General features: G+C 65.3%; 1 protein-coding gene across 1 annotated transcript in view; it reads left to right on the top strand.

Annotated features, from left to right (window-relative positions):
- Positions 1-534: 534 nt before the first annotated feature.
- Positions 535-1,489, top strand: part of BMP1 (bone morphogenetic protein 1) — a 15,183-nt gene continuing 14,228 nt past the window's right edge. Inside the window, 2 exon segments of the mRNA XM_035896120.1 lie at positions 535-655; positions 1,399-1,489. Of these exon segments, the coding sequence (XP_035752013.1) occupies positions 535-655; positions 1,399-1,489 (212 nt within the window).

Here is a 1,489-nt window from a genome sequence, read left to right as displayed (position 1 = left end):
CCCTCCCCCCCGGGGCTTCCTCTGTTGGGATGCGCCCACCGGGATGCAGGGGACAGCCCCGAAATGCAGCTCTTTCACCCCAAACCGCTCTACATCTCCACTGCTGGAAGGGGATGTGGGCTCGGTGCCATGAAAAGGCACGGGGTCCGGTCGGGCTGGGATGGCCAGGCTGGTCCTCTCGCCCCGTGCTGGTTGTTTTGGAGTTGTCAGGGTTATCCTAATTGTCTCGCCTCGCTTTTGTAATTAGTGGCTCTTTTGGGATCCACTTGCTAATTGCTTGGAGCATGAACTTGGCGCTGCTCTCTGGCAGCCCCTGAGCGGTCCAGCCACCCCATTCCCCACCGCTGCCGATTCCCTGCCCTTCCCCAGGGGCTGGCCAGGCCAGGGGGTGCCCAGGACCACCCCTTCGCCCCAAGTGCCCACAAACCCGGGTGAGAAACCCAGCTCCACCCCACGCTGGCCGCATCCAGAGCCTCTGTGCCGGCGCTGGCGCAGCGGCGTGGCATGACCTCAGCCAGCCCTTGCTCTCGGGCCATGGCGTTTCCGCAAAAGCCGGGTCCCCGGGGCTCAGCGCCAGCCAAGCGCCGGAGCCGGGAGCCTCATCCTGCAGCGTTGACTCACAGCGAGGAGGCCGTGGTGCACGGGAGGGCAGAGAGCGGGGCAGGAGGAAGAGGAGGAGGAAGAGGAGGAGGAAGAGGAGGAGGAAAGGCTATGCAGGGTTATGTCCTCTGGCCCCGTAATGCTGAAGCATCTTTGCACACCCAGCCCCATGGGAGCCGTAGCAGAGCAGTGCTGGGGGGGCTGACGGCCCCGGCAGACGGACGGACAGACGGACACCCCTTGGCCAGCTCCGTTCCCGCGGGCGCTGGGCGCAGTGGGAGCTTCCCAGGCCATATGGCTTTGCTTCACGGTGGCAGATGACTCGGAGGTTGTTGGAGCATCCTGGGGCTGTTGGAGCTTGCACCGGGCTGGGGGGGCAGGAGCCAGGCAGGAAGGGGGGTCCCGAGCCCAGCGCGGGGTTTTGCGAAGTGTGGAAAGAAAGCGGTTTTGCAACACAAAATACGAACAGAAACCCTAAAAAGTGATGGACCGGGCTTTATGCAAACCAGATGTCAGCGCGGGGCTGGCTCCAGCTGCTGGGAGAGCCGACACGGCAGCGGGCTGGGGAGCAGGGGGAGCCTGGCCAGCACCACGCTCGCTTTCCCTCCCAGCCCCCATTTGGAGGAAAGAGGGAGGAGGAGGAGGAGGAGGAAGGGCTTGCCTTCCTCTTCAGGGCCTTGCCAGCTGTGGAGGGGCTGGGGAGAGGCTGGGTGCGGGGAGCCCAGCCCCCATGGGGTTTGGGATCCCCTTGGCGTAGGCATGGGGGGCTCACACCTCCTCCCCCCCACCCCACCCCAGCTGCCTTCCTGGGAGACATCGCCCTGGACGAGGAGGACCTGCAGCTCTTCCAGGTGGACCGGGTGGTGGACCTGGCCCGCCACACCATCAC

The sequence above is a fragment of the Egretta garzetta genome, unplaced genomic scaffold, assembly GCF_000687185.1.
Source record: "Egretta garzetta isolate BGI_Z169 unplaced genomic scaffold, ASM68718v1 scaffold366, whole genome shotgun sequence".
NCBI lineage: Eukaryota > Metazoa > Chordata > Aves > Pelecaniformes > Ardeidae > Egretta > Egretta garzetta.
The sequence above is the reverse complement of the archived record's forward strand: the minus strand, read 5'-3'. Positions and strand labels throughout refer to the sequence as shown.